General features: G+C 29.4%; 3 protein-coding genes across 7 annotated transcripts; 1 reads left to right on the top strand and 2 right to left on the bottom strand.

Annotated features, from left to right (window-relative positions):
• The first annotated feature begins 747 nt into the window (after positions 1 to 747).
• On the top strand, positions 748 to 3,449 carry LOC113850183 (pentatricopeptide repeat-containing protein PNM1, mitochondrial-like). The gene has a single exon (XM_027480592.1). The coding sequence runs from the start codon at positions 882 to 884 to the stop codon at positions 2,451 to 2,453; it is 1,572 nt and encodes a 523-aa protein (XP_027336393.1). The 5' UTR covers positions 748 to 881; the 3' UTR covers positions 2,454 to 3,449.
• Positions 3,450 to 4,572: 1,123 nt separating this feature from the next.
• LOC113850818 (protein PIN-LIKES 1-like) lies at positions 4,573 to 9,355 on the bottom strand. The gene is made up of 9 exons (XM_027481348.1): positions 9,221 to 9,355; positions 8,778 to 8,857; positions 8,526 to 8,650; positions 8,287 to 8,408; positions 6,350 to 6,577; positions 5,253 to 5,353; positions 5,112 to 5,164; positions 4,815 to 5,000; positions 4,573 to 4,697 (listed from the first exon to the last, which is right to left on the bottom strand). The coding sequence occupies exons 1-9, from the start codon at positions 9,353 to 9,355 to the stop codon at positions 4,573 to 4,575; spliced, it is 1,155 nt and encodes a 384-aa protein (XP_027337149.1).
• Positions 9,356 to 12,945: 3,590 nt separating this feature from the next.
• Positions 12,946 to 21,320, bottom strand: LOC113849999 (protein PIN-LIKES 1-like). Of its 5 annotated transcripts, none has more exons than XM_027480289.1 (10): positions 21,292 to 21,320; positions 17,571 to 17,762; positions 16,504 to 16,583; positions 16,284 to 16,408; positions 16,059 to 16,180; positions 15,318 to 15,566; positions 14,417 to 14,517; positions 14,276 to 14,328; positions 13,922 to 14,107; positions 12,946 to 13,378 (listed from the first exon to the last, which is right to left on the bottom strand). In XM_027480289.1, exons 2-10 carry the CDS (start codon positions 17,703 to 17,705, stop codon positions 13,254 to 13,256), a joined length of 1,176 nt encoding a protein of 391 aa, XP_027336090.1. In that variant the 5' UTR covers positions 17,706 to 17,762; positions 21,292 to 21,320; the 3' UTR covers positions 12,946 to 13,253. The 5 variants fall into 5 exon arrangements, with proteins under 5 accessions (XP_027336090.1, XP_027336088.1, XP_027336091.1 ...); XM_027480287.1 differs by lacking the exon at positions 21,292 to 21,320 and adding an exon at positions 18,487 to 18,639; XM_027480290.1 differs by lacking the exon at positions 21,292 to 21,320 and adding an exon at positions 18,487 to 18,588 and having other exon boundaries at positions 17,571 to 17,742.
• Between the last annotated feature and the right edge of the window lie 911 nt (positions 21,321 to 22,231).

The following is a 22,231-nucleotide window of genomic DNA, read 5'->3' as shown; positions in this document are numbered from 1 at the left end:
ACATAATTGAGATGTAATCTCTTGAAAATTACTTTATAGATGTTACTTTCTAATTAAATGAAAGCTTCTTCAACATATTTTTTTTTCCTTTATACTATAAAATATCTCAATGCATTATTCGTTAGCTTTTAAAACTTTTTGCATTCATGAAAAGTTGTTTAAATATTGAGCTGTGTATTTCTTATTAGCTAAATCAAATAAAATTTTCAGAAAAGTTGAGCTATGAAAAATTACAACGCTGAATGCATACTGACAAAATAAAAATTAAATAGGAACAGTGTCAACAGCTTTTCGTGGCATGCAAAAATGTTAAAAAGGCTATAGATTAAATAATGCTCTCAGAGAAGAAGAGCCATGAACATTTCATATAATCAAATAGAATCTGCACCATACTCAGAAATAATCAGCAGATATCAGATTTCCATCTTGTGATGATCACTTTGTTTCCCCCCTCAATTTTTCAAGCAGAAATAAATGAAATTACCTCTCCCAGAATAAATGAAATTTCAGACTGAATTATATTTAACAAAATTAAAATAAAGTTAAAATTTATAAAATTCAATGTAAATTATATATAAAATGAGAAATGTTAACTTTATACTCTGGAATATATTTTTTCTTGATATATTCTTAGTCATTTATTAAATTATTATTTAAATTTATAAAAATATATGTATTTTATTTATTTCACTCATAATTTAATTATAATTTTTAATTAATAATTAAATTCAAAATACATTCATAACACACTTACTTGCTGAAACGTTAACAGGATAGAAACCTTAGGTTTCTGGTTTAGGTTTCTGCAACTTCTTAGTACATATTGGATCCCTTGCTTCTTCTTCTTCTTCTTCTTCTTCTTCTTACCTGAAACTCTAGAGATGCTGCCATTAGTGTCTCTGCAACGTGGGAAGCTCATATTCCGATCTTTCAGACGTCGTTCCTTGTCATTCCTCTCCTCCTCTCACTCGTTTCCTCAACAACCCTCTTCCACTCTCTCATCCCACTCCCAATCCCCAACCCTCTTCATTCCCTCTTCACGCTTCACAGCCAGACATTTCTCGTTGGAACCCCCGACCCCAACCCAAACCCAGAACCACCCAGAACACCCTCATCCAATTGCTCAATCGCTCTGCTCCGAACTTCTCAAAGACCCCAATTCGGATCCTCTCTCAATTTCGCAGCGCCTCCATCTCAGCTTCTCCCATATCACCCCAACCCCTGATTTGATTCTCCAAACCCTAAACTTCTCCTCTGAAGCTGGCCGCACCGTACTAGGGTTCCACCAATGGCTCGCTTCCAACCCCAAATTTTCCCACACCGACGACACCCTATCCTACTTCGTCGACTACTTCGGCCGCCGGAAGGACTTCAAGGCAACGCACGAAGTCCTTGCTGGCGGCGGTGCCGGCCCCAAAACCCTAGCCGCGGGGATCGACCGGCTTGTCCGCGCGGGCCGGCCCAACCAGGCGATTCAGTTCTTTGAGAGGATGGAGAGGGATTACGGGTTGAAGCGCGATCGCGGTTCACAAAGGGTGGTTGTCGAGAAGCTATGTTCTAAAGGTTTCGCGAGTCACGCGGAGAAGATGGTGAAGGATCTGGCGAAGGAGTTTTTCCCGGACGAACCCACTTGTGATTTGTTGATCAACGGTTGGTGCGTGAATGGGAAGCTCGACGAAGCTCGAAGACTCGCTGGGGAGATGTATCGAGGAGGGTTCGAGCTTGGGGTTGGGGCTTACAACTCAATGCTTGATTGCGCGTTTAAGCTTTGTCGTGAGAAGAATCCGTTTCTGGTTCATTCGGAGGTGGAGAAGGTGCTTGTGGAGATGGATTATCGTGGGGTTCCAAGGAATGTGGAGACATTTAACGTTTTGATAATGAATTTTTGTAAGATTAGGAAGACTGAGGATGCTTTGGGGCTGTTTCATAGAATGGCGGAATGGGGGTGTTACCCTAATGAGACTACTTTTATTGTTTTGATTAAGAGTTTGTACCAGGCTGCTAGGTTGGAAGAAGGGGATGAAATGATCGATAGAATGAAATCTGCTGGCTATGGTAGGTTTCTTGACAAAAAGGCTTATTATCAGTTTCTGAAGATTTTGTGTGGAATTGAGAGGGTTGATCATGCTTTAAGGGTGTTTGGGATGATGAAGGGTGATGGGTGTGAGCCTGGGGTTATAACTTATGATTTGTTGATGGGGAAATTGGGTGCACATAATCGTGTTGATAAAGCTAATGCTTTGTTCAATGAAGCCCGGAATAGAGGATTGCCTGTGGAGCTTAAAGAGTATGCTGTTGATCCAAGGTATTTAAAGAAGAAGGCCAAGGTTGTTAAGGGTGAGAAGAAGAGGGAAACCTTGCCTGAGAAAATGGCTAGGAAGAGAAGACGCCTCAAACAGATTCGGTTGAGTTTTGTAAAGAAGCCTAAACGAGTGATGGGTCGACCTTCTTGATTTTTTTTGTTTTTGGTACTTGAAAGGTTTTGGAATAGATTTTCCTATTTAATCATGGTTTTTCTTTGTCTAATTGTTAGTTTTACTTATTCAGAAATAAATTTTTGTATGGAAACACTATGCGCATTCGTTTGATCCTCTTTGTTAGAAGTAGCTTGTGCCCTGTTAAACTTTACACTATCTAGGTTATAATCTCCATGAGCTGTACCCTTCGATGCATCTATGACGCTGGGAGAAGAATTGATGCATGTTTGATTGTGTTAGATAGTGTATTGTGACTTGACATTCTTTTGGATTTTGATCAACTTCCTAATGCTGACACTTGGTATGTGATTTAGATTAGACGGCTGTAGCTTCTCTTTCTAGGCTCTTCGCGTCTCTGTACTTTGGCGGTGGAATTAGGGACTGTATGAGGCAACAATAAAGAAAACAAATCCTGGCTATTAAATTTAGAACATGTTAACTGATACAGCAGTAAATTATTACAAGAAATTTTAAAGTAATGTGAAAATTTTTTCAGTGTTTTCCTCTTTAATCAACGTTTATGTATGCTCAAGGCTTTTCCAGGTGAAGGCATTATTTTAAATTCATCAAATACATCAGTGCTGCATTATTTGTGCAGATTTAATTTGAGTTTTCTATTTCAGGTCCCCTTTGACATTGGTGTTGTGTCCACCAAAGAGCCCTTACAATGTGTGATAAACCAGGGGATTATTCTTGGAGAGGTAATTTCATTTGTTTCTGCTTGAAAAATTGAGGGGGAAAACAAACTGATCATCACAAGTTTCTAATTGCTTGAGTGGCAGATTCAATATATGGCTTGTAGGGATCAAGATGGAAATCTGATATCTGCTGATTCCACTGATATGTTCAATGAACATAACCTTGAAAAAATTCCTGAGGAAAAGGTTTCTCAATTATTTTTCCACTTCAACAATTAATTGTGCTTTGAATTTGGACTATACTGTTCATCACAATGAAAGGGAAATTAATTATGATTTTTAATTAACCAGTGAGTTAAGCAGCGTCCTTTGCAATTTTCAACATACGAAAATATCGAATTACTTTAAATGGGGTTTTATAAAAATTAAAACTTTTTATAATAACTATAGTAAAATAAATTATGTTTATTATTAATAAATTTATTTAATTCACATTCATTATGGTCATAAAAAAGTGACACAGTTAAACTTAATATCTAATCTACATGGCAAGTTAGAACAATTCTTTACCAATTAATCCACGGTGATGTGTGTGCAATATATTCAAAATACAATTGAGTATTAAATAATATTTTTTTAATTGAAATTCAAATTGTATTATTTTGTGAGACACTCCCTTTTATTAGACCTAATTATTTTTCAGTATGTATTTTCATATTTTACTGTGAACAAATTCTTACATAATGATGATTGTTAAGTTAGATTTGAGTAATTCACTACAGTCATTGTGTGTTGAGGAATCATTGTAAGATTATTTCGAGTTTTTGAACATTAATGAATGTATTAGTCAAATTTGTCTAAATAAATAAGGAGTTTTGGCTGATAACATAAGAATTTTTATTTTATCTAAGGAATTTGAGCTGACTCAGAATCAGAGATTTTAACATCCATTGCATATTTTGAAGTTAGATAAGATAATTTTTAATACGAGACAAATAAAAGAAATTTCAATACTGATAGCTTTTGTTCATCGTATTTTTTGTGTTGTTTAATTTTGTGTGCAGATGTTTATAAACTCAAAAATATATTTCTATATTTTCTAATTTTCATTGTGCACGACATGTCACTTTGGTGTTTAGAATGCTCAAATAGAAGTTCAAGAAAGATACATCGGCAATTTTGCCACAATTCTCGCAGAAATAATACTAAATATGCTCAATAAAATAATTGGTATAATTGTAAAGTTTACTTGTTTAAATAAAGCTATACATCACTCCTCTTCTCTTACTTAATTTACCTTTGTTTTACAATATTTTTTCTGTCCACTTTTTTATTTTTTATTTTTAAATGGCCAAATCTTTATGTTCATTGTACGAGTCCTGATGTAGCTATAATACAAGTAGATATTTGACTCTTAAGATGCAAACTGCTTGAAAACATATTGAAATAGAACATAATTACTGAACAAGCCACATAAAGAATGTGCACCAAAGAGTAAGCGAAACTACAGCACAGGAATAAGTTGCTAGCATGATAACTGAGCATTCACCCTCCCCAACTTCAAATAATTGAGAAAATGTACCTGACACTCATTAAATAAAGAGGTCAAAATTCACTAAAAACAATTTCTACACATAATTAGTGTGATAGATACAGCAAGAATCAACAAACACATTTTTAAGTTTAAAAAAGAACTTACTTATGGATACTGCAGGTGGAAGGGTAAATTGAAGTAGTAAAATAAACTGATATAATGGATCATGATGGATTAAGCCGAAATGAGCAGCACTTTTAACAATGCCTATACCTATTGCTGGCAAGGCTATATATCTAACCACAATAATGCCAACAACAAGTGAAGCCTTCACTCCTTGTCCTTTTAAACCTATAATGCACCCAAATTCTATCATCACATTGATTTTCTAATGCAACTTAAATTGAAATTAACCATCAAATGAAAGTCAAAGTTAAAAAGCTTTATGTTATATGGATATACCTTTGAGAAGATTTGCCCCAATTAACATAGTCATAGTGGGAATGGTAACATCCCTGCAAACAAAAGAAAATATGAGTACCTTTTATTATTATCATCATCATCATTCTCAAAATGTGGTAGTGGGAGTAAGAGAATACTTACCCCAACATAATAAGACAGTCTTGAACCACATGGAGAGGAGCGCTTTTACCAATTAATAGTTTTCGAAATTGAGGAACAATGCCAATTATTATACCAACAATCTACATATATAAATCAAAAGAGGAAATATATCATTGATATGAAGAACTATATAGAGTAACCTTGACAAATAGACAAATTAAATTAATGTTTGGATAAAAAAAAATGTTGGCAGCCATTCTTTTTACCACATTTTTAATTATAGACTAAAATTTACTAAACGTATTATAGAGAAACACTAATTTAAGACTAAAAAAGAGTGAAACTTACTTGATTTTGGTAGGTTTTAATAAAAAAAAATTAACAATTAAGATAGAAAGAATGTTGCTAACATTTCTCTTGAATAAAAAATTATTCTTTCTTCCCTGCCTATCACTCTTTTTTTTTGTTAGTCATATACGACTATATAAGCTAGTTCTGGTCAAACATAACCAAGTTACAATGCCTCTGGTAGGCTTTGGACTTAAATTAATTGCTGAAGTTTCCCTATACTTTAAAAGCATCTTAGTACAGAGTTTAGATATCAAGGTTGTAAGTGGTGTGGTGTGACTTTAAATTCATGTTTAGTTTGACCAATCATTTTATATAAAAATATGATTTTTTTATACTTGTGTAAGTTTAAAAACTCTTGTACTTAATCTGAACTTTTCATTTAACTTAAATTTAACGAGTATTTTATTTGTCATTAGATTTAAGTTAAATGAAAGACTCAGATTTAGTATAAGAGCTTTTAGACTTACATTGATGTAAGAAGATATTTTTTTATAGTAAAAAAAATAAAAATTAATAACATACCGTTCCAATCGATGTAGGTGGAAATAATATTTTGAAGTGTTTCATATACACGTACTTTTTCCCTTTTTGTATCTGGAAAACACTAAAAACCGTAAGATAACTTTTATTTTTATCAGATTGAAAAACAATTTGCATACAGGTAATGCTGACGCAAAAGCCTTCAAATAGTGATTAAATTGATTAATTTCATATTATATATATTCTTCAATGTTATTATTTTTTTAAACAAGTATCCTTAGACCGCTGAAACATGTATCACCTACCTTTGCTTGTCCATCTGGCACAGTAAGTTCGATTTCAAGTTGATTGGCACGATTTTTGGTTTGTGATTCATCCTCATCAGCAGCAACAGATCCATGGTTTTCTGCATCAATTTGTGTTGCAGACGCTGAATTTATTGTGGATTCATCAACTTTGACGACATTGGAATTATTCTGAGAATATATGCGGAAAAAGTTGTAGCCAAAACACCACACTACAATGGCTCCTACCTGAAAGGGTAGATATATCATGAAGACACTCAAATATAATTCAGAAGTCTCAATGCTAATTATATGTAATAATTTCATCATTTTACTCTTTCAAATATATTTTCCTTACTGAAAAACATCATATGTGCCTCCTAAAATTATGGGAGTTACATATCTTAATATTTAATGCATCTAAGATGACTTTTATAAAATAATATTAAATAATAGATAAAATTACTTTTTTCATCCTTTAATTTTAGAAGAAAATTTAATTTTGTCTTCTAACTTTTTTTTTTCATTTTAGTTCTTTAACTTTTAAAATATTTTTAAATTTATCTTTTTTCATTAAGGACCCTGAATCCATTAAAAAAATTTATTATTTTATACCACATATTACTGTTTATGGTCTTCCTTCTTAAATTTTTAATTTTATTTTTGGCACCTTTTCTTCTTCAATAATTTGAAATTTCCTTGTTTGAAGTCACTTTCATTAAGTTTTGTTAGCATCTCAGCATTAGATTTGAGTCTTTTGCTCTATAGGTGTCCAAGACTTGAGACCTTGGCCGTGGTTGCTACCAAAATCTTAATGTTGGATTCGCAGGCTTCTGTGGAGCTTAGTAGTTTTTCTTTGAAGGATTTCTTCATCGAATCATTTAGTTTAGATAAATTTTTATTAGAGGCAGACTTACTTGAGAAGTTTCATTTAAAAGATTGTACCTTTTAAGGTTTTGAATTGGTTGGGAAGGGAACGTTGAAAGTGTTAAAGATTGATGATGTGAATGTCATCTATCTTGACATTGGGGATAGCACATAAAACCTTGAGATTGTAGATGTTTCTAACGTCATTATTATATGACCAAAAGGTTTTTTATGATGAGGATGAGGTCGTTGATATAAAGACAATTTCTGTTTGTTTTTCTCAACTAAAGCATTTGTTCTTAAGTTATGATTTAAGAGATGGAGTATTTCATTATGGCTTGCAGAGTTTGTCTTGTTTGACGAATATGATGATATTAGAGCTTGGATGGACTTCAGTTAGTGATCTTTTCTCAGGATGGGTAGCTGGATTTTTGGAAGGATATCTCAATTTAAAAAATTAGTTATTTAAATATAAGAAAATGAAAATGAAAGGGAGGAGGAAGAAGAGCTTTGTTAGAGACCGGAAATTTAAGGAAGAAGAAAATGAATAATAATATATAGTACATGTAATACAAAACGACAAATTTTTTTAATAGAGTTAGGGTCTTTAATGAAAAAGGACCAATTTAAAATTTTTTTAGAAGTTAGAGGATTAAAATGAATAAAAAAAAAGTTAAAAGATAATTTCAAAATTTACCTTAAAGTTAAAGAATGAAAATAATAATTTTGCTTAAATAATATATTAAAAAAAGAATTAACTGGTTCTAGATTTTACATGCATTTGAGGTTTTAAATAATTTTTTTTTTAGTTTTTATTAGTTTAAGTTCAACACTTTTGATCTCCAGAGATGATGAAATTAACAAAGATGTCATGTGTGAATTTTTTTTACTGTATTATATGTTATTATTAGATTTTAAAAATGTGGAATTTAGAAATATTAGAAACTAAAACTAAATGAGAAGTTTTAAAAAGATTACAATCAAAATCTCACAAAAATATAGGGTTTAAAATCATATTTAAGAAAAAGAAAAAGATGTTACTCCGTTTCTCATACTGAAATTCCAAAACATTTCAAGTGTAATCATCATACTGCCAATGAGAGAGAAGCATAAGCTAGTCCATTTGTGTGGCAAACATTCATATCTCCAAAAGGATTACTTCTTTCTTCACAAATTGCTGGAACTATAATAAGAGGAAAATTTCCCAAATTTCCTGTTCACATTAAACCCCAAATGATCAAATCCTCAAGTGAGATTCTTTTTTTATCTGCTGATAAATATTCATCATATCCATAAAGAGAAAATTCAAAATATTAGTGAGTTACCCTACCAACAGAACAACACCCCAACACCAGGCCTTGAAGATGGTGAGAAACTCTTGTTATTTTAACAAGTAACCATCCAAGAGCTGTGCCAATAATAACTGAGAGAAGAATATTCACAGGCATGAACCACCTGCATGCACACAGTTCATGAAAAACATTGATTTTATTAAATAATAAATCACTCAAACATAACATTACTCTCTTTCAAACCCTATGATCAAATTCTTATAAATAGATGAAAAAAAAAAAAAACTTACAATACTATCACGCTCCTTAAAGTTATGGTTTTAGCCAGGCTGCTACAAACAAGAGCTGGAGCAAAGACAAAAAATATCATCTGTAAAAGTAAAAAGAAAAGTAATGAAACGTTAGAAATTTTATATTTTTAATAAAACAAGGTGATCTACGTATTATTTTATAACATTTATTCGAGTTATTTATATTTTTATAAATTTATCATAAATTATCTAATTTTAATAATAAGTCCTTTATGCTATTAATAGAAAATAATACAATGAAAAACAATTTTAAAACACTACTTTCCCTTAACCGAAGATAAAATCAGAAATAATACATGTGACACGATTTTATCATTCTTTTAAATGACTTCACTTTTTATTCATTTTAATAAGCAAAACAAAAATTGAAAGATTATATAGTATTTGGGTTGAAAAGGAGTGTGTTTGGAGAAGAAACTTACAGTATTCATGTTTTTGCTAGCAATGTCTCCGAGTATGTTGAAGCGTTTTAGTGTAAGGAATGTCCCAAAAGCAGTGATCAACAGCACCTTCAGAACTGGCATTAATGCAACAACAAAAAGCTTCAAGAAATCCATTATTTTGTGTCCTTTTCTTTTTTCTCTCCCTCTTTTACAATTCCAAATCAAGTTCTAATCTTCATATGTGAAACAAGTTCCAAATCAAATGATAATTTTGTTCTGAATTTTCTCTTTTAGATTAAACAAGAAGCTGCTCATTATGATTCCTTTTGCTGGCGGCCAATTGGATAGTCCATTTGTTAAGTTTTATTTGTTTTAATTAAAAAGGGACACAACTTGTTTCAAATTTATTATATTTTTACTATCAAATTCTCAAATTAATTAATAACATGTGGATATTCTTTTCAGTGGTAAATAGTCTTTATGAAATTATCAAGCATATAAATTACTTGGTAAGATATTATTTTAACTTAATTTATAATTTCAAATTTGAATATTAGTGAATGCAGTTATTTTAAATATTTTAAAAAAATTTAACATCCACAATAATGATATTCAGCTCGAACAAAATTATCTGGGGTCTATTCTAAAAAATAATATTTATAAAATATATGTTGTAGTCTTGCATCATTAATTAAATAAAAAAAAACAGCTAATTAATTATTTGAGTGATGAATTTATTTATTTATTTTTTGTTTATCTAGACGATGAATTGTATTTTTAAAAACTTCAACAGAAAATTTTATTTTCAAGAACTAAAAAATTGATTTGTTTTTACTCCAATTCTGATTTTTATTTACCCGAAAAAGGAACAAAACTATTATGTGTACATTTAAGTACGTTTTTCTCCAACATTTTCGAAATAAATAAAAAAATTTATAATTTTGTTATCTTTGATATAAAACATTTAATATTACATGACATATGTGCAAAATGTTTAAACATCATAACAAATTCATAACTTTCATATAAAAATTTTAGAATTTGGTAAATTTTTATTTATTTATTTATTGTGTATCCGAGGTCAGAAACTACAAAACAGTTTTAAATTTAAAAAATTAAATACTAATTCTCACCTGTGATCTATGATTATCATTGTTAAAAAAATTGCATCTAATAAAAGTTAAAACATATGTTATACATATAGAACTTCGTGTTATAAACAGATAGATTGTACACATAAAAAATAAAAATGAAATATTATTTTAATTACTTCACCTGGTCCCATTATTTATTCTATTTTACAATCTTCACGGCTCTTCTTCTCTCAGAGTATTAAACCATAGCTTTTTAACGTTTTTGCATGCCACGAAAAGTTGTTGACACTGTTCCTATTTCATTTTAATTTTATCTGTATGCATTCAGCCTTGTAATTTTTCACAGCTCAACTTTTCTGAAAATTTTATTTGATTTAGCTAATGAGAAATACACAGCTCAATCTTTAAACAACTTTTCATGAATGCAAAAAGTTTTAAAAGCTAATGAATAATGCATTGAGATATTTTTTTCCAATTAGAAAATAGCATCTATAAAGTAATTTTCAAGAGATTATGTCTCAATTATGTTACAGATGCTTCTCTACCAATTAAATGTTAGATAGAGAAATACAAATGCATGTTTGGTACTGTAATTTTTAACATGAGACACTAAATGCAATTTCAAATGTGAGTATCCAGCTTCCATAATGTGTATCTAAATGCAATATATTTAAGAGTTAAAATTTCCTTCAAATTACTTGAATAATTTAATTTTGATTAAAAGCCTCCTTAATCCATATTGTATTCAATTAATTTGGTACAATAAACTAATACATATATGTCAGATTCATTCCTCACCAAATCATACTTAGTTTACTATTTTATTATTTGTTTGATTTAGTATTCTTCTGAAGCATAGTGTAGTTAGGGTGTGTTAGATGCTTTTAAAAAGAAGTTAGCGTCATGCAAGCATAGGTATTTATCGATTGGAAGCAGGGTGACTTTGATTAATGCAGTTCTTAATTCTATGTCATTGCACTTGTTATTCTTTTTTAAGGTGTCGAAGTCAGTGATAAAGGAGATTATCACTATCCAATGAAATTTTTTATGGAATGGTATTAAGGATGGATCTAAAATCTCCTTGGTGAAATGGAAAACGGTATGTAGACCGCGGAAGAATTGTGGCTTGGGCATTAAGAATGTGCAGTGGTTTAACTAGGCACTTCTTGGTAAATGGTTGTAGCGAGGTGTTAATTGTTCTAGTTTATTGTGGGTGCGGGTGTTAGAATCTAAGTATGGAAGACTAGCTTCTTCTATTCAGCATCCATCAGTCCACAATAGATGTTCTTTGTGGTGGCATGATTTGATGGAGGTTATTCATCAAGGAAATTCTTGACTGGATGAGAAGTTTGATAAGAGTGTGAGTGCAGGTTTACACACACTTTTTTGGAGAGATAAGTGGGTAGGTGAGGTGCGCTTGTGTGAGGCATTTCTGCGATTGTTTGCGGTGGCGAGGAATGCTGAATCATGTGTATTGGAGAATGATTTTCATGATGACACTAGGTGAGTTTGGAATGTTAGTTGGCGAAGATGACTCTTTCAACATGAGATCTCAAGCTTTAATCTTTTATTAGAGCTTGTGGATGGAGTTTCTATTAAGTTACTACAAGAAGATAAATGGGTATGGAGGACATATTCTTCAGGTTGTTATTCAGTACAATCTGCGTATTCATGACTATTTGAACTTTTTGGTGGTCCTAATAGTGTAAATTAGTGTACGGTAGATGCCTTGCAAAGGCTATGGAAAGGAAAGATCCCTCTGAAGTGTCTGGTATTTTTTTGGCAATTGTTGTTGAATGCACTTCATTGTAAAGGTTTGCTGATTGATCGAGGTGTTCAAATTGATGATATAACTTGTTGCTTTTGTCATGGTTTAGAAGAACTTCCAACTCATTTATTTTCAATGTGTTCAGTTTCATCTCAAATCTAGTACTTTACTGCGTGTTGGCTTGGATTCTCACTAGTCTTGCCTTTAGATATATCGGCTCACTTGTTTTCTTAGGTTGGTATTGACTGTAGTAAAAGAGAAGGGATATGCTTATTAATTGTTTGGGTAAGTACAATGTGATCTTTGTGGTTACATAGAAATAGAACTGTATTTTTCAATGGTGTTTTGGATGAGAGGGAAGTTATAAATTCTATTATTATGAGGTCTTGAAAATGACTATCACTTGTTAGTAAGGGAAAAACTATTTTGTTAGTTGATTGGTATTTGAACCCACGAAATTGCATCCGTCTTAGCTTTGTATAAGTATATTTTTTCTTTTTATTTCTCTAAGGTAGTAATTTTTTTTCTATGTATATGGGTTTTGAGTTCCTCTTGAACTCTCTCTAATAATATATGTTTTTCCTATAAAAAAAAGTATTCTTTTGAAGCGATTGTTGTAAATATAAAATTTTTAAATAAATTAAGTTAATAAGAACATAATCGGTAGGATAATTGCTTAACAAGAAAGTCACAACACAAGTAATTGAAAAGATTGAATATGTTAGTTAATATTAAGTGTAAATTAAATAAATATTACAAAGCAACTATACGTGACTAATGTGGTAGAGTGTTTTACTTTAAAATTAAGAAAAAAAAAAACATCATACAAATAATTTTAAAATGTTAAAAGCAATGTCACATATTGAATCATTTTCTTTTCTCGAAAATGTAAACTTTGTAAATATCCATTGCAAAATGAGAGTTGCTTTTAACCTAAAAATCTTACATTAGACTAGTAGAGGTCATTTTTTTTTCTTTCTCTCTTTTTTTTATTTTTATTTTTTGCTACAAATTAAAGCATAATAAAGTTGCAAGTTAATTGCAACATACATGCTTTTCTCCCTTTCAACATTGCTTAAATATGATTTACCTTAAATAACTTCTACTTTAGTGAAACTCCATATAAATTTATTAGATCTTATTAAAATGCATTTTCCTTGACAGTGAGACATTTTTGAAGCGTCAAGGAAGATCTTGCAATGTAAAGTAGTTATAGTACAAGCCACATAAAGAATGTGCACCAAAGTGTAAGTGAAATTGCAGAACAAGAATAAGTTGCTAACATGATGACAGAGCATTCACCCTCACCAGCTCCAAATAATTGAGTGATCGTACCTGCCACATTTATAGAATAAGTATATTTCCAAAAAATAGTTGAGTTTTTAGCAACAAAAAGTAGACATTTATATGGATATGAAATAAACCAGTAATATTGTAAATTACAAACATCTTGATAACAATTATAGGTCATTGTAAGAATAAGCATATGCTGATATATATGAAGTTGGATTTTTGCATACTATAAATGGATAAATATGTAGACAAATTAAGAAATATATAGATGGAAGACATGATAAATTTTCAAAGTGAATAAATCATTTATTGTCCTTTTACTCAATCTGAAAAAAACTATTCAATCATTACCAATAACAATCAACTTGATAATTCGAACTATCAGTTATATAGTGCCACTTCAAGAGAATGTAAAAGGTGCCAATTAAATGTTTTAAAACAACAGTATTTGACCCTCTATGCTAGAACCTATGAAACTGTCCTATCACAAAATCCTCAAACCAAGAAAACAAAGAAACTCATTTTGGAATGTTACCATTTACTTTTGCTACAAATACTTGTATTTAAATTTGATAAACAACTTACTCATAGCCACTGCAGGAGGAAGGGCAAATTGAAGCAGTAAAAGAAACTCATATAGCGGATCAGGGTGGATCAAGCCAAAGTGAATAGCACCTTTCACTATGCCTACACCTATTGCTGGCAAGGCAATGCATCTAACCACAATAATGCCAACAATAAGTGGAAGTTGCTCTGCTAGTCCCTTTAAACCTGAACAGAGCATCTAGTTTTGTCATCTTCAAATTCAACTACTAAATTGAACTCAACCCAAGATATGAATTACAAAATTGAGAAATTCATCTTAAAATTTAACTACTAAAATTGAACTCAACCCAATATATGAATGACAAAATTGAAAAACTCATTTTATTTATTTACCTTTCACAAGATTTGCTCCAACCAACAAAGTTACTGCTGGAATGCTTGCATCCCTAAATATCAGGAAGAAAAACGGTATAGTAAAAAAAAAGTATCTATACTTTTTAACTTAATACATACTGTAGATGAAGAGATACTCACCCTAACATGACTACAGAATCTTGAATCACACGAAGAGGAGCACTATCACTAACTAATAGTTTTCGAAATTGAGGGACTACACCAATTATTATACCAACAATCTGTGTAAAAAGAAAGAAAAGATGAAGTATCTTCTTTGTTAAGAAGAATTAACAAGGTTTTCAATATAGTATAACTCAAGTATGAGCAGTGATTAAGTTAGTTCTAGTCAAATATTCATAGACTAAGATATGGCACTTCAGAAGCATCAAACACGGTTGAGACATGAGTATGTGCTACCAAATGTTTTTGACTCAAAATTGCTATATCGTCCTCGTAATAGAATTGAGCAAGAAAAATCTTCAGGTTAAATTTGAATAAATTTCTTAATTAATACTTATAATAGACAAATATAAAGAAGTGAAATAATTAAACTTTTCTCATAAATTAAAATCATATTATGCTCATATTTTAGAAAAAATTTCATTTAAATTCTATACAACTTAAGTATTGAAATATTTATACTTTAACTAGCATGCTTCATTTCCGTCATTATTCCCTGCATGTGGAATGACATAAACAATAGAAAGGCTATCAAAGAAATGAATGAATAAAAGATTGTTTTACTTACTGCTCCAGTTGTGGAGGGAGCAAAAAGTGGTTTCGGGTTGATTTTTTTTACTAATATTTTCAGCTGCTTCATAATCATTTTCCATTTTGGTACCTGTAAAACCCTTACAATGTAAGATCATAACTTCTATAAAACATTATTGACATCTTAACAAGCAAAGTAGTTCACAATGGAGTCAAATAGAGATTCAATTTGGGAATTATTTGGTAGAAGAGAACATTGAGTCAGAATTTCATGTCATTCAAAAAACAGTTAACAAAATCCAATTATCTTGAAACAAAAGTACAATACCTTTGCTTGTTCATTAGGCATTGTGCATTGAATTTCAAATTGCTTCACATGATTTTCAATCTGTGATCTATCATTAGCAGTAACAATTGGTAATTCTGTGGAACATGTTGAAAGGTCTTCTGGGTCAGTTTTTGTTGCAGCCACTGGAATATTTACCATGGAATCCTCAACTTTGACTTCATTGGAAACCTTCCGAGCATATATGCGTACAAGGTTGTACGCATAAGACCAAATATAAATGGATCCTAACTGAAAATCAAGAAACATAGTTTTAAAAAGGGTAATAATTCACAAATGTCTACACTCAATGATGCACAAATTTAGAATCAGTCTTATTTGAGAAAATATTTTCTATTTTCACAAAGAATTACCAAAATATCATCTTGTGTTTACTTTTTTTTTATTTTTTATTTTCAAACATTTATATAAAATAATGAAAACAAGATAGTATTTTTCCCTTTGCATTGTGTTATTTTACTATTTCCATACAAATATTTTAAAAAAAGTAAAAAAATGTGACATTTTTATAATTATTTAAAATAATAATAACAACTATAAGTCTCTTTTTTACTAGATGAGATTTGCTACACGATGTCAATGAGCTAGATAAAGAACTAAATTTTTAGAAATATTTTTTTATAATCAAATTTCTTTTAAAGTTTTTTTATTTAAATAATAAAAATTATTTTTTCAAATGAAATGGATATTTAAATTTCCAAATGTTGGAAGTTGGTGTCATACTGCCATTGACAGAGAAGCATATGCCAATGCATTTCTGTAGCAAACATTGACATCTCCAAAAGGACTGCTTCTCTCCTTACAAACAGCTGGAACTATAATAAGAGGTAAATTTCCCAGGTTTCCTATAAAAAATAAACATTCAAATCCCAAATCATCATGGAAATTAAATAAATGTATATGATATTAATCAAAGAGAGAATTTCAAATGTATAATTGAAGCTATACCTGCAGCACAGCACCCCAACACAAGGCCATGAAGATGATGAGGAACTCTTGTTACTTTAACAAGTAACAATCCAAGAACTGTCCCAACAACAAATGTGAGAAGAATATTCACTGGCATGAAACACCTACACAATTTGTCAAAGCATCTTTGCTAATTCAACTATATGGATAATAATTTTGTTTGATGAGAAAATCCAAAAGTAGTAAGAAACAAACTTACAATACAATCACACTCCTTAAAGTTATTGTTTCAGCCAGGCTGCTACAGACTAGAGTTGGACTGAAGACAAAATATATTATCTGTATATATATGAACAAAAAGAGGTCCTATTAATATTTACTTATCAAGTAATATTTTCCTGTCTCTCTCATGCCCCCACCCTTGAGGGGTATGTTGAAGATAAACTGCTTTTATAAACTCTAGCTTTGAGTAAAGGTTTAATAATGATGTTTTATTGGTTCAATATGTTTTAAGTATTCTAAATTTAATTAAATTTAGTTTTAATATTTTATTTTATTTTTGTTAATTTTGATCTTTAAAATTTCTAAATTTGTCCTTATTATAATGTGACATGTATGTATCTAGTCATTTCACAACAGTGATCTTTAAGGTAGCATATATGACATGTTATGCCTAAATAAGTAAATATATGTCACTTCATTAATAAGTAATAATAAAAATTATTTTTAAAAAATTAAAATTAAAATTAATCATTTTTATAAGAGTTAAAAACATGTTTTATGTATATTATATATTATATTTGTAAGAAGCCAAGGCAAGTGATTCTTTAACTTTGTCTGCAAATGGGTGTGAACAGTGTTTTTGAAAATGAAATTATTGTTTGTACCATTTTTTTTATTTCTTTTAAAATTTGATTTTAAAAATGTGGTTAATTTAAGAAGGGCGAAGCCTAGTTAATTTTCATATGTACTCGCGTTATATCTAATGATATTATTAATTTATTACAGTAATCCTCACTTCAAATTATTTAATTGAATGATGATGTTTCAAACAACAAATAATGTGCCATTTTTTTTCGCAAATATGGTAGTCTTAAATAAACAAATAAAATCCTAACATGACACGAATGTCTTTAGCAAAGTGATAAAAAATGAATAAATTGAAAATAAACATAGTAGTAAAACATATGAATAACTTTTAAAGATATAGCTTAAAGAATACTAATAATAATTAAAAATAATAATAATAATTAATAAACTTCTAACTTTGAATAAATTAAGACATAATATATGTGAGGTAAAATAAGAATAGGAAACGATTCTTACAGTATTTAGGTTCTTCCTAGCAGTCTCCCTGAGAATGTCAAATCGATCAAGTGCAAGGAATGTCCCAACAGCAGTAATCAACAATACCTTCAAAACTGGCATTAATGCAACAAGGAAAAGCTTCCAAAAGTCCATTTTGTGCCTTCTTAATTATTTTCTTTTTCTTCTACAGCTACAAATCAAGTTGTAATCCTGATGCAAGTTTCAAAAATAAACTTCAAATGAACTTAGTGCAAATAATTGTTTTGATTTTATTTATAATAAAGCTATACAAACACAATATAATTACAATTTAATTAAGATACACTTAGAGTGGAATTTATTTCATATTATCATCCAATCATAATTATATCAGTGAAAATCATTAACTTTTATAATATATAATTAAAAAGTCATATTTATCTTGCATTCTATTTAGTTAACAGTATCCGTAATAACTAGTGATAGATTAATGAAAATTAAATAAGAAAATAAAGTCCTGCTGTTGAATCATATATGAAATGATCCTACAATTAATACAATAATTAAGTAGTGGAACATAAATGGAAGCCATATTAATAGAAAGAAAGTATGATATTGAATTTTGTTATACATGTATTACAGTTTCTATGCACTGTTGTTTGAAATAAATCTGGCAACTACAAGCACATACTAACATGCATGCATGAACACTCATAAGTGTCATGCTTAGCTCAATATGTCATCAAGAATATAAACCAATTCAAGATAAATAAAGCTTAAAGGTTGTAAATCATGATTTTTATTTAATGATGACAAATGCATTCTTCGTGTGTATGTGTTATTCAATATCCCATATACAAACCCTGCATGCCCATAAGCAAGAAAGAAAGAAAGAGAAATTTGGCTATAATGGAAAATTAATGCAAGAGATGCTGTAATAAACAATCTTCATTACTTGATGCTCAGATCTTGTATGAGAATTAAGATGAGGCTGTGGTTCAGGTGTTTTAAAGGGATCCTTGGTGGCTTTAGTGGGTGATTAAGTGCTTGTACTGTGAGTAAGGAGAAATATTCACATGAATATATAACCCACTATCCCAAAAGTAGTAGACAAAAGCATATTGGTTACCAAGTCTTGCACTCAATTTATATATATATATTTTAAGCCATGTAATATTCCAAAATAGTTTAAATATTGTTTGACACTTTTTACACTTGATGCAAGCTAATTGTATTAGTTCACTGAAAAGATTGATGCTATATATTACTAGTTAAGTGCATTGGGTTTGTCTCAAATAGTAGAACATTCATTTAATAGAAATTAAAATATAAATTTAAATATTATGAATCTTATGATACATTATATTAATACAATTTCTTATAGAAATGATCAAGATATAATGATGCGCATGCCAAATAACCATATAGAATATGCTGTGTGACAATTTCAGAGAATCACTCATCACCAACTTTTGATTTGCTTGGAGTCATCACAGCTTAACGAATAAGACAGAACCAGCTGAGGGGGAAAAAAAACACTAGTCTTGTATACTAAGAACGCATTTAAAAGTTAAAAACAATGTTTTTTTTAAATAAATTTGAGAGCCAAACTTTTGGTTACTTCTTAGTTTAAATAAATTATTAGTCCTAAAAAACAAGTATATTTTTTTATTTTTTAAAAGAGAAAATTCTTTTTAAAAATAGCAATAAACATGCTCTTAATTTTGCATTTATATTATATTAAGTGAGTTTTTAGATTCGCATTTATAATTTTTATGACATATTAATGATAAAAGAATAATATTAACCTCTACACTTTATTATATATGTTCTCCACTTTCATTTTAGTTTTTCATTCTTTCGTTTTTAATTTTTGTTTTTACCAAACACATTACATCGATCTATCAATGTCTTTTTTTCTTTCTTCTCCTTTGTTTTCCACTACTTTCACCACTTAAATCCTTGTCCAATTCTATCAAGCCATTTAGCATTTATCTTTATGAATACTTAATTTCCTAGTTGAGAGGTCAAATCTTTTTATCTCGTGAATATTCTCCACGCTGTTGCTCAGTTTGACTTTGTGATCATGGATGGTGGCAAGAAGAGTAAATTAGACTTATATTTTTAAGAATTGATGAAATTAATTAATTTTTAAACTACTGTAAATAAAAAAAAAATTGGTTTTCAATAAAATTTTGAATGAAATTATCCCTTTAATTCTTTTAATTGTTATATTTAAGTCTCTCCATCACTTTTGTTTCACCGATTAAACTCTTAAATTATCATATTTTTTTTACTCAAAATCTATATGAATTGACTTAATTTAACTGCTTTAAACTTTTCACTTAAAACAGCTCACCCATTAAATTTCACTCAGAATAAAAATAATAATAATCATTTCTCTTTGACCCCTAATCTCACATCCTAGTAAATGTTTCAAAATTTAATAAATATTTTACCTTTAAACTCTTAAAATCATTTCACTACTCTATATCCATCATAAGTTTCTAATTATTTGAATGAATCTTTATTTAAAGCTTTTAAGTGAAAGAAAAATAATAAAAGAATTAAATTGGTTTGATTTAAAAATAGTAGGACTTGAGTTCCTTGAAAAAAAATTAAAATTGTGAAAATCACACACAATATAAATTAAAAAGACTAAAACATTTTTGAAAATTCTATAGTCTCACGTTCAAAATAAATACAATTTATTTTGAAAGCAAAAGAAATTATATCTTCCAAAATTGAATTTACTTATTGCATTATCAATTGAAAATTGTTATAACATACTTATTTAAAAATTTCTTCAATTTTTGAAAAAAATATTGAGTACTAAACATAAGAAAAATATGTTAAAAGTAAAATTAAAAGAATAATATTGACATTTCTCGAATTAATTTTGAGAATCAACATAACTTGCCAAACCAATTGATGCACTCTATGTTCTTATTTGTTTGCTTTTTCATTGTCAACCACCTTTGAGTGGAACAAGTTACTCATTAACCTTTGGCATATAGTGTGTTCAAAAGCATTTCCCTCCACTTGTAGTAAACGACAACATGAAAATAACCAAACTCTATATATACATACATTAACATTTGGCTTCAACCAACAAGGCAAAGCTAAATGTTAAGCTCACAGCATTTGTTGATTGATTTTAAAAGAAAACCATTGGAATGATTTGTATATAAGTAGTGGTGAGAAGAACAAGTGCAAAACCCAAAGGGATAGTGGCACTTGAATTAGTGACATCATGTCCATGTCCATGTCCATTCATAGTACTATTAAATTATATGATGGTGGTTTCATAATAATGATTTTTTAATCTTGGGGTGCTAGAAAGTTTGAAACCTTTCCACTTGTTTGTTTGTGGGCAGCTTTTAAGAATTGCAATTAATTAAATCTTATATTTTAACTAAAATTAATATTATTTTTATAAAAATTTATTTTTAATTAAAAAAGAATATTTAAAACAGTCTTTTATGTCAAACACCAAAAAACTTGGGAAATTATTACTAAATTTTGTCACTATTAATATCTTTTAATTATTTTTTCAGATAGCTTTAGTTACTAATTGATGTGATTTTGATCCTTCACATGCATCTCCATTTCCAATATTTGACTCAAAAGTCCAGAAGGAATTCCATAAAATCTACCAAAAGAAGAAAAAAAATAAAAAATATTCTTAATTAGTGGGGGGTTGTCATCAAATCTTATAATTAATCACATAAATCAAAAAGAAAATGAGAGAAAATCTTACTTTTGATTTTTGAGTTCTTCTCTTCTTCTTCAGCTTTTTCTTCTTCTCTTTCCCTTTCTTGAAGCCTCGTAATAGTTTCTCTCTTGTCCTATTCTCTGATTTCCCTTCCTCCACCAAAATTGTTACTGATCTTGCTATTTATAGATTCAATTTGAACGACGAATATTTTTAATAAAAAATGATATTTAATATATTTTTAATTAAAAATTATTATTTTTTAGTTGTTTATTTTTATTTTAAGATTGAGATTAATATTTTGCAAAAAAGAAAATATAAAAAAATAATCTTAGTTCTCTGGCGGCGCGTAATGCGTTGGTGCATTTGAAAGATGACAAAAAGCAATTAAAAGTTGAAAGTGAAGTAACGACGGAGCGATCGTTGTGGTGTTTGGTGCAGTGAGTGACGTTTCAGCGTTGATGTTGCTCCTCTGTTCCTTCACGACAAAAACCTTTTTCTCTTCACAATTATATTTTTAAAGAATTTCATTTTTATTTTGCAAATCAAATATTTTAAATATTTTTGGATATATTAAACTATTCTTAAAAATATTTTTATAAATATAGTTAAGATTTTTCTAATTTGTGAGAATGTTAAATTCTCATTCTTTCCATACAATTAATTTTTCAGGAAAATAATTAAAAATTAATCCTAAAATTGTTAATTTCTTTTACTAACTTAATATTATTAATAGCTGTTTCTTATTGCGTTTTTTAAAAACTATTATCTATTATATATTTTAAAAATAATTTTATAATTATTGATTAGAACAATAACTAAAGCTTTTTCAAAAAATTACTTTATATTTCAAGAATAGTTTTGTAAGCATTGACAAGTAACTATCAACAAATAAAAAGTTTTGTTTATCATGTATTTTATGAAAATATTTATAATCATTGACAATTAATAAAAATTTATGATATGAAAAATTGTCTATGTCATA

The sequence above is a fragment of the Abrus precatorius genome, unplaced genomic scaffold, assembly GCF_003935025.1.
Source record: "Abrus precatorius isolate BTA unplaced genomic scaffold, Abrus_2018 Scaffold9, whole genome shotgun sequence".
In the NCBI taxonomy this organism is placed as follows: domain Eukaryota; kingdom Viridiplantae; phylum Streptophyta; class Magnoliopsida; order Fabales; family Fabaceae; genus Abrus; species Abrus precatorius.
The sequence above is the reverse complement of the archived record's forward strand: the minus strand, read 5'-3'. Positions and strand labels throughout refer to the sequence as shown.

Excerpts from the sequence above, each read along its gene's own strand:
- LOC113850183 (XM_027480592.1), top strand. The coding sequence starts at position 882 with ATGCTGCCATTAGTGTCTCTGCAACGTGGGAAGCTCATATTCCGATCT.
- LOC113850818 (XM_027481348.1), bottom strand. The coding sequence starts at position 9,355 with ATGGATTTCTTGAAGCTTTTTGTTGTTGCATTAATGCCAGTTCTGAAG. Across the intron at positions 6,578-8,286 it reads ATGCTTCTCTCTCATTGGCA|GTAGGAGCCATTGTAGTGTG; the intron begins GTATGATGATTA and ends CTACCCTTTCAG. Across the intron at positions 5,165-5,252 it reads GACTGTCTTATTATGTTGGG|GGATGTTACCATTCCCACTA; the intron begins GTAAGTATTCTC and ends TTTTGTTTGCAG.
- LOC113849999 (XM_027480289.1), bottom strand. The coding sequence starts at position 17,705 with ATGGACTTTTGGAAGCTTTTCCTTGTTGCATTAATGCCAGTTTTGAAG. Across the intron at positions 16,409-16,503 it reads TTAAGGAGTGTGATTGTATT|GTGTTTCATGCCAGTGAATA; the intron begins GTAAGTTTGTTT and ends CAAATTGTGTAG. Across the intron at positions 14,108-14,275 it reads TGGAGCAAATCTTGTGAAAG|GTTTAAAGGGACTAGCAGAG; the intron begins GTAAATAAATAA and ends TGCTCTGTTCAG.